The 16,760-nt window shown below is 42.5% G+C and overlaps 1 protein-coding gene across 4 annotated transcripts in view; it reads left to right on the forward strand.

Annotated features, from left to right (window-relative positions):
• Window positions 1-16,760, forward strand: part of LOC147731545 (dipeptidyl peptidase 4-like) — a 688,588-nt gene that overhangs the window by 646,141 nt on the left and 25,687 nt on the right. For all 4 annotated transcript variants that reach the window (XM_086956608.1, XM_086956609.1, XM_086956611.1 and 1 more), the window contains 2 exons: window positions 5,023-5,087; window positions 10,850-10,922. In XM_086956608.1, the coding sequence (XP_086812734.1) occupies window positions 5,023-5,087; window positions 10,850-10,922 (138 nt within the window). The remainder of the gene's footprint in view (window positions 1-5,022; window positions 5,088-10,849; window positions 10,923-16,760) is intronic.

Consider the following 16,760-nt stretch of genomic DNA (forward strand, 5'->3'; position numbering starts at 1 on the left):
CTTCATATGTCCCTGTAGTCACAAAGGAGGTAAGCAGACTAATCCTGCAGTCGACATCTTAGCCCTTCTTAGGAGTGGGCATAACTCACATAATTCTGTGTGGCCTAATCACGCTGAATTACCTAAGAAATATGCGATATTGAGCTTAAACTATACAAGAAGAACAAGTCTGCATTTAGTGCTATCTCTCAGCACAACAAAATGCTTCCATGCTTCCAAAATGGATGCAAGGACGAATTTTGCGCTAAGAAAAAGTACTAGATGCAAAAAAACATGCAATGTAAGCACAAGCGGCTGCCCGCATTCTCTAAATGTGCTCTTGGGTTAGGATATTTCACTTACTTACTACCGGCATTTAGTGCTATTTTCTTAGCACTAAATGCCCCCTTGCATCCAAAATAGGTGTGAAGTTGTATTTTGCGCTAACAAACTGTGCTAAATGCAGAAGGACATGTACAGCGAACATGAGCAGCTGCTTGTGTCTGAGAAGTGTGCTCTTGCTCTTAATTACCTGAGAAGAAGTAATCACATAATTATTGGTAATTCTGTATCAAAGAGTAATGCTGAATTACCAAAACTACTCTGAATACTCTTGTGTTATTGACATTCCAGCCAGGCCTAGTCCTGGGTACAAGTGGGAGCTGTTGCAGCCCTTTAGGTCTCCACACAGGTTTCAAACAGGAAGTCTAGTCTTCTTCTGTTCATCCACAGGTCAAGAAAATGTTCTGATGAGCTAAGGGTGAGATGCCACTGTTTTTGGATTCATTAGCCAGTGGATGGGTGTAACTCCTGGACACTCCCTAACAAATGAGAAAAAAATCTCCAAATGCAACTCTTCCCCCTTTTTCAGCCTATCCTTTATGACTTACTGCAACCACCCGCTGTGCTCTACGCAAATCCAAGATATGAGCTTTTTCTGCCCTCGGAGCGGCTGCTGTACCAACCAGGGTTGTCTTTAGGAAAATAGGCATTCTACTCCTCCTCAACTAATTCTAATTGATCAGGAACCAGCTCTTCCTTCCTCTAGGCTGGATCCTGAATGGCCACAGATGGCCATAGAGAACAAAGGGTTCTCTTCCTTTGCACATTAAACTATGAATGGTCAGGTCTGGTGCCTTTAACGTTTCTCAATCCTCCCTATCTATAGGTACATGCCAAAAATAACTTTTGCATGTGCCACTTGTAAATATCATGATTCAGAAAAGGGGGTGGTGATGAACAGAGTGTCTGAATTAAGCAGACCACTCTTACCCAGTCCAAAGATCAGGGCTTGATCCATCACCGTTTTTTAGCTCACTGCACCATCCCAGCTCAGAACCTGGCTACATGCAAATTAGTCTGTTCCTGTCCCAGTGCATGATGGGAACAGGGCAAACCAAACTACCAAGCCAATTCTTATACTGGGAAGGAAAACAAGCTTCCGGGGACCGGTTTCTGGCATTTCAGCTGTCGTCGACCCGGCTTGCTTGAATCCTGATGGTGCAGTGAGCAAGGGACTCATGTCTGAGTATACCCTGCCACACCTATAGTGGCCAAAAACGATTCAGAAAAGGGAGTTGTAAATATCAGACACCCTACCTTGTGGACTGCAAGGTATACATAAGGGTGAAGTATCTTAAAGTAGGGTTCTTTCCTGTCAAAAATAGGTATTTTGACAGGTTCATCAACATGTTTAAAAGATCAAGGAGTTAGGCTACACAGGTAAGCCTTAAGCCATTTTTCCTTTTTCAGTCTAGTTGATGGCACACCATGTGCTTTAGTCCACAGGCAACTTGCCATGCCATCTATGTATTAAACTATGGCTTCATTGGGAAGGTAAATATGAAAATTAGGAGTTAGGCAATTTTACTATATCTTCAGGGTCAGCGCACATACACTGGGGGCTGAACAGCAGTGCCCCAGTGTCCAGAGTTACAAAACTACAGCACTAGACCTCAATAAATGAAGGAGACCACACACTATCTGTCTTAAAGTAGCTGTAAGCCAGACTTGAGTTCAGCATATTTTTTCAATTCAACTCAGATAATAGATGGTCCAACTCATATTGCCGTACACATCTTAGTTATTTTCCAGAGGTAGGTCAATGGAGGACCCACAAGGAAACTGTATGGGATGTATTACTGTTTTGCACCAAATTCCAGTTGCAAAACATTAATGCTTTACCACCAGTTTAAAACTAGTGGTAACTAATTTGCAAAGGGGAAGGCATCCCCATAGGACCCCTTCCCCTTTGATAATGTAAATAGTAGGCAATGGTCCCACAGACCATTGCCTACTATTAAAAAATGAAACTTCAGGGTTTCATTTATTTTTTGTTAAACACATCCCGTTTTCCCTGAATGAAAATAGGTGGCAATAAAATACAACAAAAGATTGCTCTATTAAAAAGCAATCACAGTCATGGGGGTCTGCTGACCTCAGCAGACCACCATCCCTGTGATGGCTGTGACTCTTAATGGTTCACAAACTGCGACCTACCTCATTAATATTCCAGAGGTAGGTCAATTTGTGACCCACAAGGAATGCCTAAAGGAACCCCAATACATATGATGCATTAGGTATACCGCTTTATTGATTGCGATTCAGAGAGAATCACAATTGGGGAATCGGTATTCCTAATGTTTGTACATCCCGCCCTAGGTGAATAATAACCAAGTCCTGATGTTGAACTTATAAATAACCTACAAGATTGAAACCTTGACATTTAACAATCACACTAAGTAATTTCCGGAAACATAAAAGTCTGTGCTGCATTTTCACATATGTAACCCTATAACTGATATCTTTCCCCAGGGCAATTGTTTTGTACAGAGACATACTCACACTTATCAATGGTATTTATCACTGTGATCACTGTGTGCTCTAAGCCCTTTTCTCTGCTATATTTGAACTGTATAATGTGTGAGATATACTCACACTTATCAATGGTATGTATCACTGTGATCACTGTGTGCTCTAAGCCCTTTTCTCTGCTATATTTGAACTGTATAATTCGTTGTTATAGATATATTTGTATTGGCTAGCTCTGTGTTGGTATGATTTATTGCAATGATATTGAATTAGCAATGTTTCCAAATATACACTGAAGTGAGTCCTTACTAAATATTTGTTACTGACAAAATACCTTAACCTTGACTCCTAATGTGGGTGTCTTTTGTTGTCATTAAAATTATCATATGTAAGCACACACTCCAAAAATCATTACCATCACTAAAAAAAGTCCACAAGGAATGCAGAAATTTACACACACAAAAAAAATATGAAAAAAGTACACTGGCTCGTGGCCACTGAATCTCATTAGATATCATCTTTGGGAGCAAATATTGCACACTAAGACTGATAAAAATGCTAATAGCCAGGACCTCTGCTAATTGAGTCTAGGACACCGACCTACCCTTCAAGAATAAGGACTAGGCGGGTCAAGGAGATATTTGTATACAGTGGCGGCTCGGACAGGTAAGAGCAGGGGCCGGATCCGTGGTGGTGGAAGTCGAAGCATCGAGCGCAAGGTAAGTGGTTTTATTTATTTATTTTATATTACTTAACCTGTTGTCTATCGACTTCCACCACCCCCCACTCCGCCCTGCTCCACACCACCTGTGCCAGCCGTACTCCACTGGTGCGAGACGCTACTCTTTGTATAACTCACAGCAGGCGAAATTATATCCCTTTTAAGAAATAGATTTGCTGTTTACAAAGCACCCACAAAGTCTCAAAACCAAAAATACAGGTGCAACAGAACAATACTTAAAGTTAACGTGTGTTGATTGTGTCACTGTGGTAGAATGTGTCATTGTGCACCAGTTCACAGCAGAATTAAACGATCACCAGTTGAACTCATGTACATATTGATAGCAAACTAGAAAATGTGAACTCACCATGTTTCATTCCTATTCCTTGTATGTCCTGACGTTTATTCTGTGGATTGTCCGATTGCTACTCCATCTATGGGGGACAGTGTCTCCTCATCATAATGACCTCACACACCCAAAGGATGTCATGCTCCATCATTTGGGCTTTGCTCCTTGTCAGGCCAAGGCTGCAATGCCCTTCGGGTCTCTTTATCGGAGATCTTTTGATGAGAAGCAGTTTGGGTGTGTGTGTGTAAGTGGCAGTGAAGTCTAAAGTGGTGTGTTAAAAAATGACTGGAGGGAGAGTGGGTACTATTTATTAGGTTGATCCCTCTGTCATTGTTAAAACAAAGTGTGTGGTGCTGCTCTAGGGGATATTATGCCCCTCTATAGCTGGGTATATGTCCCTAATGGACATATATAACGGTCAACATGTTACTTTCATGTTCTGTAATCACATTTCCAAGAAACTGTAGGAAAACATACTAAACCCACCACTTCATACTGTAATTTATTCAGCTTGGAGTACATTACCTTAACATTTCTGCTCTAAGCTAAATATGATTGCATTTATTTTTCAAGGTTTGAAAAACCTGTTAAGAGTTTAAAAACACGTGAACAAATTAATATATTTTTAAAACCTTTTCATGTGTAAGAACTCAGTCTACTTTTTATTCTAATTGTACATGGTCTGTTTTGAATGATAAATAATTTGATAGTGGGTCATACAAGAATCATCGAATGATCATTTTAATAATGGTTTGACACTGCTTTCAAGATCATTTTTAGATTGGAATTTTCTTTTCTTTTTCTTTTCATCAGTCTCTTGCTTCAGTTTGAAATGGGAAGCAGGCAGCTTTCTATATTTTGATATCTCTTCTGTAATTGCTTTGTCCACCAGCTCTTTAATGCTGCACAGCCCCTTCGTAACCACCACCACAACCAACCCCCTCATCTGCCTTTCAATGTCAGCATTCCAAATGTAATTGCGCAACTCAAGTATTTTTTTCTTCCAGCCTAATTAAATCCCTATTGACTGATGTTGCTTTGATGTCTCGACTCAACCATGTTTTCTTGTCGGTACTTTCAATCTAATCTGCAGCTTTTAATATCGTATTTTTTCAATACAAACTACAGTATGCTAATAGGCAGCACATTCTTTTTTGCACAGACTCGATATACACTGAGCGCTACATGTGTCTGCCTACCAAAGAAGATAACCTTAACAGTTATGAGGTAAGAAGAACATTTTCTTAACTTAAAGTGATACGTGTCACATGCTATCTAACCCATATCTTATATTTTTCTAAATCCAGAAAAGACTACCCTTAACAGCACTTCATTCAATAGATGCTGAAGCATGCAATGTTATGTATAAAGTAAATGTAAATGTGCCATGACATTGCTACTCCCTCTGGTGGCTGTATGTCCAGACGCTCTGGCAGGTCCCACTGTGGTACTTCCTCAGACACAGATTTTTCCTCCTCATCCACTTCTCCTTCTATGTGGGCATCTGCCCATGCTCTCTAGGCTTTCTGAAGCTCTGCCTTCTTGGCACTTCCCTTGTGGAACACCCCTGACTTCTGAAAGAACCCCTTGAGCTGAGCCACTGTGTATGCCCTACACATACACAAAACATGGAGGGACTAAAGGATGAGCCTTGCCTTGCTCTCCCAACCAGACTATAGACTTCACTATAAGAGAAGAACAAATCCCAGCTACTGAGATAGGGCGCTGGACATATACCATTCAAGAAATGATTGAATGAGGAAAGCAAAGAAAAGAAAAGAAAGAAACTTACTGGGAAACTCAAAGTATTTTTTAAGAATGCCCTTACCCACAATATAGTAGCATGCTTCATCATAGGCCACTTACACACCCTGGTGCAGACCAACACTAGGAGTGTAACTCTAGTTTTTTATATAGAAAAGAATGTTCTCAAAAGAGGTATCCCTACTGCAGAAAGAATTGTATTTAAGAGTAAGTGGGTGTCAATATATTTATTTATTATTGGCCCCCCTTTAAAGGGTTAAAAATAAAGAATGAGTATATAGGAGGAGCTACATATCCATTACCCAATCTGCCTGTACCAACATATTTTAGCCATTACCAATTGCCCTACTGGGTCACTGGCCTTCCTCAGAATATTGATCCCTCCTTCCGATCCTAATCCCTCTGAGTTTACTAAACCAGATGGTAAGGATAGGTATTACTTGCCTGTCAGTAGACACACTCGAGATGAGTACCCTAATCTCATTATTGCTTTTACAAACTTGGAGCCAGAGTGCTAACTCCACCATGTAATCACACTTTCATCAAGCGTCAGCTTCTCCTTTCAGACTACTCTGCGACCTCCAATGCTGTGTACACCTCCAGATTGTCCAGCTCAAATTCTATAGTACCAGGTAGGACCACAGACATTGCTGAGAAAATGGGACTTGGACAAAAGGACTTTGGAAACATGGAATGATGTCAGGACAGGTAAAATTGAAAAAGGCTCAAATGGGTCAAAGTATAGAGTTGCAATAGTTGCAATGAGCAATGAGGTAGTATATGATATTGTACAAACACACGTCTTATCTTTCCTGCTGATCCCCAATGTTTGAAATGGTAGTACTAGTTGGCTGAGGAGAGGGGAGGGGAGATGTGGGACACCCTCCCACATTTGAGGCAACACTTGGGGTCCCCACTTTTGGTTAGAAAACAGAAGAGACTCACTGTTTCCGCAATGTGTCAGGCCTTCTACTATATTCCCTTTCATGTGACAAATGAAAACATGGTAATGGGTGAAGGGAAGGAGGTGGATAAAGTTAACGTGTCTTGTTTTCTGCAGAACTGTATTTACTGGAGGGTCATGCTGTGCTATCCCATTTGGTTAAGGTGGATGCAATTTGGCCTCCCTTAATCATGAAGACAACTATTAATCCAGAAGATTGTGCTCTTTCTGATCTTTCAGATAAGCAGGTGGAGTCTGGATTAACGAAGGCATTCACAGCAGAGACTCTAGCTCTTAAGGACAAAATGAATGCAGCATACACAGAGCAATCGTTGGTTAAAGACTTTGAGTTGGCTTTGGCTCTTCAGGATGGGCTAGAATGTTGAGATTTGCCAGTTGGTATGGATCAGCAGGCAAGATTTTTGGTGAATATTTCCTCAGATGTGGTCAAAGCTAAAGCGATGTCATCTGGGGAGATAATTGCAGCTAGGCATCACCTCTCGATAAAGAAATGGAGAACCGATTCTATCGTAAAATCAGCATTGCTCCAGCTCCCTTTCCAGGATACATTGCTCCTTGTGGATAATGTGGATTCCATGCTCTCCAGGGTACTTAACCCCTTCACTGCGGCGGCAATTCCGCCGCAGTGCTAGAGGGTGGGGGGGGGGGGCGCGCGGCTCACCTGCACTTGTGACGGAACTGCTCCGTCACGCGCCTTGGGTGAGCTGTGCTAGTGACGGAACGGTTCCGTCATGAACGCGCCCGCTCAATAGAACGCGCCGCGCAGGCGCGGCGAGCGGGCCGTGACGGAACCGTCCCGTCACTAGCACAGCTCACCCGAGGCGCGTGACGGAACGGTTCCGTCATAAGCGCCGAATGGGTTAAAAAAAACAATCCTGCAAACAATGGAGGCACCCTTGCACCTTGGTGCAATGGTGGCTATGTTGATGGTAGGTTGCCGAAATAGTGCCAGTGTAGGGAGAAACAACAGAAATGCACCATATTTATGCAATATGGTGCATTCCTGCCCTTTCGCCATGGTGTAGGGCAGCACAGCAAGGTGCCTTGCTGCGCTGCCCTATGCTAAAATCCCATAAATAAGGGTCTTAGCTTTTAGCTGAGGTAAGTATAAATAAAATGCTTGTAAATGTATATTGTGTGCTTGTGTGTCTGTGGGAGTTTTCTGTGTGAGGGAGAGAGTGTGTGTGCATCTGTGTGTGTGAAAAGGGGAAGTGAAGGCGAAGACAGTGAGTGATAATAAGTAGAAATGAGTGAGATTGGTTGTCATTAAGTGGGCACAAATAAGCCCAAGTGAGTGAGAGTAAATGTGACTACATATGATTGAGAAAAAGTCAGTAAGTGGGAGTGTGAGGGACTGTTAAATAGAGTGAAAGAGTGTGAGGGAGATTGAGTGACAGTGAGAGAGTGCACCTATGCGTGAGAATGAGAGTGGGCGAGTTAGACTGACAGAGAATGAGTGATTGAGAATGAATGAGAATAAGTCAGACTGAGTGACAATTGGTGATTGACGGTATCAGTGTAGGTGAGTGAGTGAGTGACAAAGTGTGAGTCAGTGTGAGAGTGCACAATGTAGGAAATGCTTGACATTTGGAGCCATCCATGTCACATTTTGGAAAACTGAACGTCAATTCATGAGCAGTGTCAAGGTTCATTGGCTTGACACACCATGAAAAGATTTGACCATGTAATGAGTGCCTTGTCAGATCCTACAGATTTTCAGCAAATGTATGTGCTTGAAATGCACAATGTATCCCCTTTTCTCAGGGGATCGCTCACTTCACTAACTTGCTACAGTTCAGAATATTTATAAAGCACAACCGCATTCAAAGATCACTGACTGCCACTTCAAGAACAGAAAGTTAACGGTGTCTTGATGAGCACTAGTTACTCTCTCCAGCCTTCACTGGAGCCTGAACTTTACACTTTAGGTTTTGTACAATAAATACCTTCAGAGGCACAACGCACACTTAATTAAAAATGTGTTTCACATGCAGAATTGTGCCATGCCAAATTACAGAGTTATTATTCAATATTTGCTCTACATCAATTATTATATGTGGACATATGTGTTACTTTTTTAATCCTCTTTGTTCCTGTGATTTATCAATACATTTCTTGTTGCTGTATGCACAAGGAGAACTGCTAACGAATGACAGTTTGTGTTATAAATAATATAGCTTACCACTGCTGTTCTATGTTTTTTCACTACATTGTCCTCATACGAACATTTACTTTTTCATACAATACAAAGATAAACAAGCAATGCACCCATGTCATATGTTAGAACCTTAATATAGGTTGAATCTAAGATAGACATTTGTCTGTGTTTATATTTTTCTTTTTAATTAGGCAGTTGTTATGGAATTTTTGGGATTTAAATCATTGTGATGTCATCAGGATTAGGGTCATGTTACATCACTTCCTTGGAACAGAAAGGTTCAAAGGTCATACATTCATTTCTTGGGACGTTCAAATGGTGCATTGTGCCACAATCTCTATCCCTGCCATCTTGGTGAATTGACATCCTTGGCATCGAGCCTAGAATTTATGGCTCAGCGAACCAATAGATCTGATTTTCATGAGACGACCTGATACAGGAACTTTAGTAAGAAAATAGTATCCCCGTTCATTTGGACAGGCCATATTATTTCGAGTCTTACTCAGAACAGCCTATATGGACATTTGCCATTTATTCACAATGCCTAGTGTCCCAATCTGGAGATCCCCTAGAGCAGCTAGAGGCAGATTTATAACCCCTTGATGAAAGAACTTAGTTCAGTGCACCAATACGAATTAGAAATCCAGATGCACTGTGACCCATACACAAAACCACTGAGTTATGTATAAGCATTGTCTTTTGATCATGTTTAGTTTCACTAGATGAGTTTACAGTGAAACTCCAAACCGTCCCTAGTAAGTGAATAATACACTCAAAATAGCACTGAGAAACATGGGATCAAACTTAAAATGTTGATTTCTAAAACCCAAGACTAGTGCATGAAATATGGATGGTTACCATGTAGAAAGAGAAAATAAATGTAGTAATGCATGACGTGGCCAGCAAAAACAACATGAGCATCTCCAACATTGTTGGTATGTTCCTAGCTTTTTCACACCCTATTTCTGCCTCTAAGTGATATGCTTAAACTTAGCAGAAGCAGAAAATAGCAAGCCTATAAATCAAGTTTCCTAACGTGGATCACACAGCCTACCTTCTCCCTGTACAAATGAGCTTTTTAGCTAGTCTCTATCCTAGACATTGCCCGGGAACGAGAAGCAGTGCCAGGCTGAGGGATACTTTCTGATTTACTCCCGCAGCAGCACCTACTATAATCATACAAAATATGGCAGCATAGATAGAAGGGGGACATAAGCCTAGCAATTCAGGGCGTGTCGAAGATTTCACGCCTTCTAATGCAAAGAAATAAAAGAACCTGCAGGTCAAACACATGATAAAATCAAAACAACTTCAAATAGGTCCTATCAGAGTGTTCACAACACTAGAGACCATTACTCCAACTCATTTATAATTCCTATTGAAGCAGAAACACGTTGGTAGTTGCCTGGATCCTCATGCTCAGTTGACATATTCTAGCAGACTGACTAAGTTTCTTTTCTTTGTGTTTGGACACATTTTCATGTATTTAGTTACTTGTGGAACACATAGGCTGAATAATTCTGACGCATTTAGCCTGATGTATTCTCAGTGCTTTAGAGTATTCGTTTCAAATATTTCCAGCAGATTTTTAGTTCCTTGTGAAAATTATTGTGTCTTTCAAACCACTGCAACCCTATACCTTAATTCAAATAGTTTTTGCCACCATTATCGAGAGTAGACTTGAATATAGCGACCCCTTTTACCTCAAGCTCCCACATAAACCTGTGTCTCATCTACTTATAGCCCCAGTTTACAAAGGACAATCTCTTAACCACCCAGTAACCACGTGCCCTCGTCATAGTTATCTTCCCAAAGTTCCATCGTCTCCAAACGCAATATACAAGGGGACATGCCCTTCATACAAGGGGACACACCCTTCATACATGGCTGCACAGTTAAGATCCACTCAATGTAAGTTCCCCATTTCTTTCAAACAAAGACAAATAATGAAGTTCCTGATTGACATATGGGTAGCCTACAGGAAGTCACGGCCACTGAGAGGGTGCTGCGAATTGAACAATTATCTAATTATGATTTGAAAATGCTAATGAGAGCAACAATTGCAAACAATAATAAGTCAAGTTCTTTCTTGTTTTATTTCAGAGTTCTACGGTGATGGAGAGAGCTGCACATTTCAAAAACGTTGAATACCTTCTTATTCACGGAACAGCAGATGGTACGTTCCTGCTAATTAGTCAGCTGTGCCGCCGCAGCGCTGTCAAGATAAATCACAAGACCCATTGCCGCGCTCAGTCACATTAAGGCGTTCATGCTACAACTAACACCTTAAGGGCCGGCATTTAAAAAAATCTAGGACATGGGGGATGGGTTCATGTGCTCTCAATGCATGCCAAGGACCAAGTCACATTGTGCAGCTAATTACTGCTGGTGATGTGCAATGCATGCTGGGTACAGGCAGTGTTCATATAGCATTGGACGCGTCTTAATGAATTTAATTTTTATTTTTTATTTTCACAGGGAGTGTGTAGCGCAGCGGAGAGTACAGCAGGCAGTGCTGCCATAAAATGCATTTATTTTGGTTCATTGCTTGCAGCCTACCCTGAAAAATAACCTTTGTGTTTAACATTTGTTTAAAAATGCTCTGATTTACTGATCCAGCTCAGTAAATTCCAGTAGCTTGTTATGAAAAAGGCAGTGTTTCAAGCAATAATGTGAATTGTTCATGTTGTATTCAGTGTACATTTCTTTGTTTACTGTGAACGTTTTATTAAATACGGCCTAGCATGTATCTGTACTGAGGGTGGCACAATACACAGTCAATTCTTGATATTATGCATTTCAAGCCCGTGATCTTTAAAACAATTGGGGCCAGATGTAGGACGGCAAATACCGGTCGGTAACGGCCGATTTCGGCCGTTACCTACCGGTATTTGCAGATGGAGATGTAGGGGCCTGAAAATGTAACAAATCGGTATATTTACCGAATCTGTAAATTTACCGATTCGGTAAAATACCGAATCGGTATATTTACCGAATCGGAAAATCTACATGTAGGTGGCACTGTAATCAGTGCCACAGGCCCTTACCGATTCGTTATTTACCACCAAATACTATTTAGTGGTAAATAACGAATTCCTGTGTACAGGCACATCTGTGCATGTACACCTGTGTCATGTGGCACACATACATGCCCTAAGGGCATGTATGTGTGTCACATGGCACACAAGCCAGAATCAGGGGTGCAACAGGGTGTCAAAGTGAAACCCTGTTCCCCTTGCAAATTCGGTATTTTTACAGAATCGGTATTTACCAATTCGGTAATTAACATTGATTCCTATGGGCCTCAAGGCATTGACAATTACCGAATCGGTAAATAGCGATTCGGTAATTACCGAATCCTACAGAATCGGTAAAAAATACCGATTTTTAACTACATCTCATTTACCGAATCTAGAATACCGAATCGGTAAAATTCGGTATTTTAGAGTCGGTAAATGAGAATTACCTACATCTAGCCCTTAGTCTGCAGAAATGTCTAATAGAAAATGCAGCTATCTAAAGTTTAGCTTTCTACATAATTTGGCTCCTCTGGGCAGAGCAGACTAGGATTTTACCATTGTTAGAAGCATAGTTCAGAGGTTTACATGTATTTCACATACAACAATGTAGGGATGGATAACACAGCATGAATGGTTCTCTGACAAAATAATATGTGAAAAATGTCTTTTTGAGTTATATCACCAAATGAGAAACAGGTCGCTGAACATTAGTGAGCAATTAGCACACACTACTTGCATCCTGCCCACTGGTGCACCTGGCCCCTAAGTCCTGTAAATAGCATATGCTATATTTAATGGCACTCAAATCACCGACCTTGATAAGATAGGTGGCTTAGTTGGTGTTTTAGGGATCTAAGTTTGTGACTTACAGATCACCGCGGATGCCGGGTAGCAGCAAGTGAACAGAACGTCATGATGCCAGTCACACTTGGATGGGATGTCACAGTGCACAGAGAAACATTACCGTTTATTGAAGCATGCATACTCTTTGTACACCGCCGAGTTTGAATTGAATAACTTATAGGGCTCCAAAATTCATTTATCTCAGCTGGCAGTGGCGTGGAGAGTACCTAGAATCAGGTTAAAACCTACTACTAAGTGTGTGACAAAAACACAGCTGGAACCCAACACAGATTCATTACACTTTGAGCACTGGCACCCAATCTCAAGGTCAACGCAACAAAAAATTATATATACTGCGATAAATTACTGGTTTTGGACCTAAAAGGCTCGTTTGAAGGTGTTGATATTGGGCAGTTCTCCCTATGAAACTGGTCCCTTTTCTGTAAGTACAGGAAATGAGCACCAGGGACGTATTCATTATGATTAAAATAAAGAAACCAGAAAATATCAAAATTCGAAAACATCCTTTAACCAATCTTATAGGTTTCCAAGCCTCTTCTTTAATCACCTAGAGCTTATTCTAGGTATGTCATACCCTTTCCATGCTAAAAAATGTTTGCTGTTCTTCTTGAATACCCCTAGTCTTGATCACTTATGTTTTTTGACTTGTAAATACATTGGAAACCAATGGAAGAGCTCCCAACTGAAGGCACAGCCCAAGCCTTGGCCACTCCCCCAGAATGAACTCTTTGTAGCTGTAACATTTTAATGAAATGTCTCTTGCCTAGGTGGTGCCCAGCCCAAATTACCACCTGGAGGGTTAATCGCTGTAATGTGTCCCTTACATAGGTGTGCAGTCACTCACTCACGAATGAAACACTAATTCGCCAGTGATTCGGTTATTTGCATGTTTCCTGGCTAGTAGTTTTGTTCTCTAATTCACGTCCTCACTCAGTGACTCATTCACTAGTTTACTTAATTTCTTGCTTACTGACTGCCTCTCTAGCCCAGTCGCTCAATTAAGCGTTGACTATCCAACTTAGTAATTGAGACTCGATTATTTGCTCACTCACACATTCACTTACAGATTCTAAAACCTTTTTACTTAAAGGGACAGTGGCTGCTTTAATTAATGCAGCTTTCCCCGTGTTTACAGGCATTTCCGGGTGTTGCAAAATACCTCCTAATAAATGTGAGTGAGGGACGATGTATGAGACCTGCCAGCTAATGTACATTTTACGATGTCATGATTAAGTACATCAGTCGCATGCCATGATGAAGCTGAGATGGCACACAAGCAGTGCTTAATTTGTGAAATAATAAGTGCCGGAGCTCTCATCAGGAGGCCACTGCAGCTTGCAACACACATAGCCCCTGCAATGCTGCCAACGATAGAAACAACACAAGTACTAGCCTTCAAACTCCCACAAGTGTCACTAATCGAACTATTTCAGGCCCCCAAAGCTATAAGAATGGCTTGGGAGGTAGGTAATAGTCATTACAATGTTTATTGAATGAATAGTTACCTGTTGTCGTGGTCATATCCAAATTAGTCAGATAGCGCCACCTTGTTGAAGCTGTCACGTGCGCTGTTTTAGAAAATTAATGGCTGCTTCGAGCACCGGAAACAACAGCTCAAATTAGGCATTGATTGCAAATCACACCTCCCACTGAGGAGGGAGGGCTAGATTGCAGCTGATTTCACCAATTGAAATGATGTGACCTCAATTGAACCAGACTATATCAGGAGTTTTCTGTACAGGTAATTCACTGGCTCAAGCAACAAAAGAAACTCCACAATTAAAAATGTCATCGCCTGCAACAGTCCTGTGGAGCATACCCATGGCTCTCAATTCGATAGACCCGGCCCTGTGAAATAAGCGCTGGTGCTTAGCAGCGGCAAGCACCGGCACAAATTAAGCACTGCACACAAGTTGGTCTGCAAACACACAAACTTAATTGTGACCTTGGCTTCATACATAGAGTGCCTAGTCCTTTGCTCATATGACTTTTTTGTTCCATTACTTGTGACTTACACCAAAATACCTCAAACAAAGTAAACAATCAAACATGGAAAGAGGAAACAAAGAGAACGAAATGAATCTTAAATGTTAATTGATGTGGAATTCTTGAAAATTTACTTGAAACCTGACATCACCTTCACAGAATTTCTAGAGATCCATAATGTCCTATGTTTGCTAACAAATGTGGCAATGAGATCACTAAGACAATCTCTGCAAAATCTGAAAGCATAAACATGCAGACAAAGTTTAAAAAAATTGAGAGAAATGTTTCAAGATTTAAACACGGGATTTGCATACTTTCTGAAAGATTGTATCTGAGGATTTAGGCAAGATCGATATAGCTGTCAAGATTAGTTAACAATGTTTAGCCGCGAGGGGTCAGGGGGTGACCCCTGGGCGCTGAACTTGGTTGCTCCGCTCACCCCTGAGTTTATCGTTCTGAGGGCTACAGGCGCTCTGCTTGTTGGGGATGTCTGGCATGGTTGGCCGGAGTAGCAGGGTAGCAGGGTGGGGGGTTTTTCAGAGGGGGGATAGGGGGGAATGTTTTGGTTGTTATTTTCTGTTTTTGCATTGTTTGCAGGCGTTGACTCCATCGACACACACAAGGAACTGGTGGGAAGGGGGTGGGGGGGGGGGGGGGGAGAAGTGGGCATTGCCCATTCGATTCAACAGAGACAATGGTAGAGCCACTCATATACAAAGTGCAGCACATAGACGTCTTATCCTGGAATGTGAACGGCCTGCAGAATAAGATCAACCGCACTGTGGTGCTGCAGTACCTCCGCTGACATGCTCCAGATGTTGTCCTCCTACAGGAGACGCATCTACTGGGAAACCACTGCAAGGCCCTAGACAGATTTGGTTACACCCTCCGTGCTCACTCGGGCTTCACATCCGGATCTAGGGGAGTGGGCATACTCATTAAGAACTCCTTACCATTGGTCCTGGGGCGATGCTGGTCAGACCCCTTAGGCCGGTATGTGACACTGTCTGTGAAATGGGAGGGCCGCACCTTAAACTTCTGCTCATTATCTGTACCTCCGAAGATGCATGCGTCCACGCTTCCTGATGTGGGGAAGCTCCTGTTGGAAATGCCTCAGGGAATACTGGTCATAGGAGGAGACATGAATGAAGTGATGAATAGAGAACTAGACAGATCAACGTCTACACTGAGTAGGGGAGGGGTGAGCCACCTTTATGGATTTTGTCCAGGCACTGGGTCTGGTCGACCTGTGGAAAACACATAACTCGCACATGAGACAGTACACACACGTCTCCGCAGCCCATGGGTCCTCTTCTAGGATAGATTACATATTCACGCAGGCAGATGGCATGAACCTGTTTTGTGATGGACATCACAAGGCCAGGGCGATCTCTGACCATGCGCCAGTGGGGGTTCAGTTGATGGGGCCCAAGCGGGATTGGAGCGCCCCACCCAGGCTACTCCTTTATATTCAAAGACAGTGATTTTCAGGAGAGGTTCAGGGAGAGGGTTGCTCTGTACTTTGAAGATAAAGTAGGGTCAGTGGACTCCCCCGGGATAGTGTGGGAGGCATACAAAACTGTAGCCAGAGACTTTGTACAGGCTGAGGTAGGGTGAAGACGTAAGGACAGGCATGCGCAGGTGGATCAATTGGAATCGGAGCTTCTGGCTCTGGAAAACGGGGCAGGGATCACTCCGACCCAGGATCGAGACAGACTGCATTAGGCACGCCTCTTGAGCAAAGAAATACGGGATGTCCTGACAGAACAGGCGAGATCGCATGCGTTAGCCACCCAGCGGAGGGTGTACGACCTAGGAGACAAGGCGAATAAGATGATCGCCTGGTTGGAAAAGAGAGACCGAGACCGCAGTTGGGTGCCGAAGATAGAGCGATCGGATGGGTCAGTGAGCACCACAAGCACGGCAATCGCGGAGGACTTTGCGCAATACTACGAAGAAGTCTATCGGTCACACATGGCGAGGGGCGAGCAGGAGTGTCGTGATTTCCTGGCCCCCCTGCAGCTTCCGGTACTAGAACCTGCAGACAGGGATCTGCTAGACGCAGATATCACGGTCAAAGAAGTGGAGGAGGCCATGGGAGACCTGCAAACAGGGAAAGCCCCCAGACCCAACCGGTTCCCAGC

This window comes from Lissotriton vulgaris, chromosome 2_1 (genome assembly GCF_964263255.1).
Source record: "Lissotriton vulgaris chromosome 2_1, aLisVul1.2, whole genome shotgun sequence".
Lineage (NCBI taxonomy): Eukaryota > Metazoa > Chordata > Amphibia > Caudata > Salamandridae > Lissotriton > Lissotriton vulgaris.